Below are 1,753 nucleotides of genomic sequence, written 5' to 3'. Positions count from 1 at the left end.
GCGTTTCACCCTCATATTTGAACAGGAAATATGCAATTTCAGCGATTTTGACTATAAAAATGCGATTTGGACCATAAAAATGTTCGAAAATTACTCATACATAAAGATCAGTGGACAAATATTAATATTCATTTTATGTTATGATTTTTTTTTTTCTTGTCATGATGACATAGGCTCTGCCTCACCTGCCTCCCCTGACCGCAAGTCCCTGGTAGACACCTTAAATTGTACTGGCTTCCATAATGAAACTGTAAATGTATATTCAATAAATATTTCCTGGAAATTTCATTAAAATCTGTCAAGTGCTTCATAAGATACTTTGAAAACAGTAAGACAAGGTTGACAGCAAATAGTTATTGGCAAAACTTTAAACAGAGGTCCTATGCAATTCACAACATATTAGCATTCAGAATATGTTGTAAATGAGTCTTAGCTAGAACTACACAAAACCTTTGGTCAATATCTCTAAAACTGGCTGAGTTATATCGATTTTCTGTTTTCTAAGGTCAGTTGACCGTTGCAGCTATCTTGAATTAGATTGACTCCAAAAGTTAATCAATTGTAGATGTTCATCCAGATGTTTCTTTTGTTTTTCTTTTGCAAGTTTTATTCAAATTTATTCAGGAGGTATGTCCATGATGCTTCAGACAAATGGACAAACGTGCAGACATAGACAAAAACATTATCACCTTCAAATTCAATAACACTGCTGCAGTTCTATTCAACCATTTTCTTTTTACCCGCTTTTTCTTTTCCGGGTTGTGGGACAGCTGGTACCTATCTCCAGTGTTCATTGTGTAAAAGGCGGGGTACACCCTAGATTGGTCATTGGGCCACTTCAAGACAAACAGGACATACACTGCTGCAATTATTAGAAGAAATGTTTTTGAAACATCTGTCCTCTGCTACCTGATTCGGTTCCTGATTTTTGATCCAGATGTATGTTGATATTTTTCTAAAATCTTCTTTTTGTTGTACATTTTGTCAGAAAGCCCACTGACATTCGCAGCTCAGCTGGACAACACAGTGGAGATGATAAAGGTGCTGAAGAATGGAGGAGCTCATCTGGACTTCAGGGCCAAAGATGGCATGACTGGCCTACACAAAGCTGCTCGCTCCAAGAACCAGATCATGCTCATGGTAAAACAAACATCACTCTTTCTCAAAACAATTACCCCTGCCAATTTGTGGATTTGTTGTTATTAAATTGCATGCATGCAGACAGTTTTCAGATTGTATTTGAAGATATTTGCTGAAACAAAGTCATTTAATCTGATAAAGGAATGAAGTTTGTTTTGGTATGGTAAGAGCTGTTCTGTCAAATGTCATTGGGAAACCAAAGTAATTACCTTCTATTCTTACAAAGCACTTTTATGAATAAGCAACTTGTTTGTCTTGTTGAGTCTTGTCAGATTTGGCAGTTTTAATCAGTTTGAGTTTTTTTGGAAGACTGAAAAGCTTTTACTCTTGAAAAAGACAAGCAGCAAAGCAATCGAGTGGAGTGATAGTGAAGTGCTTGAGATTACCTCACATAAAGAATTTAGCCAAAAAAAATGAAATCAGATAAACATTTAACCCTCATAACTTGATTTATCATAGAAACATCCATCCATTGTCTTCCACTTATCCGGGGTCGGGTCGCGGGGGCAGCAGCCTAAGCAGGGAGACCCAGACTTCCCTCTCCCCAGCCACTTGGGCCAGCTCCTCCGGGGGAATCCCAAGGCGTTCCCAGGCCAGCAGAGAAACATAGTCC

At 38.1% G+C, this 1,753-nt stretch overlaps 1 protein-coding gene across 1 annotated transcript in view; it reads left to right on the top strand.

Moving 5' to 3' along the window:
- Positions 1-1,753, top strand: part of shank2b (SH3 and multiple ankyrin repeat domains 2b) — a 370,640-nt gene that overhangs the window by 26,290 nt on the left and 342,597 nt on the right. The window contains exon 4 of the mRNA XM_025008967.2: positions 989-1,140. Within this exon, the coding sequence (XP_024864735.1) occupies positions 989-1,140 (152 nt within the window). The remainder of the gene's footprint in view (positions 1-988; positions 1,141-1,753) is intronic.

The sequence above is a fragment of the Kryptolebias marmoratus genome, linkage group LG15, assembly GCF_001649575.2.
Source record: "Kryptolebias marmoratus isolate JLee-2015 linkage group LG15, ASM164957v2, whole genome shotgun sequence".
Classification (NCBI taxonomy): domain Eukaryota; kingdom Metazoa; phylum Chordata; class Actinopteri; order Cyprinodontiformes; family Rivulidae; genus Kryptolebias; species Kryptolebias marmoratus.
The sequence above is the reverse complement of the archived record's forward strand: the minus strand, read 5'-3'. Positions and strand labels throughout refer to the sequence as shown.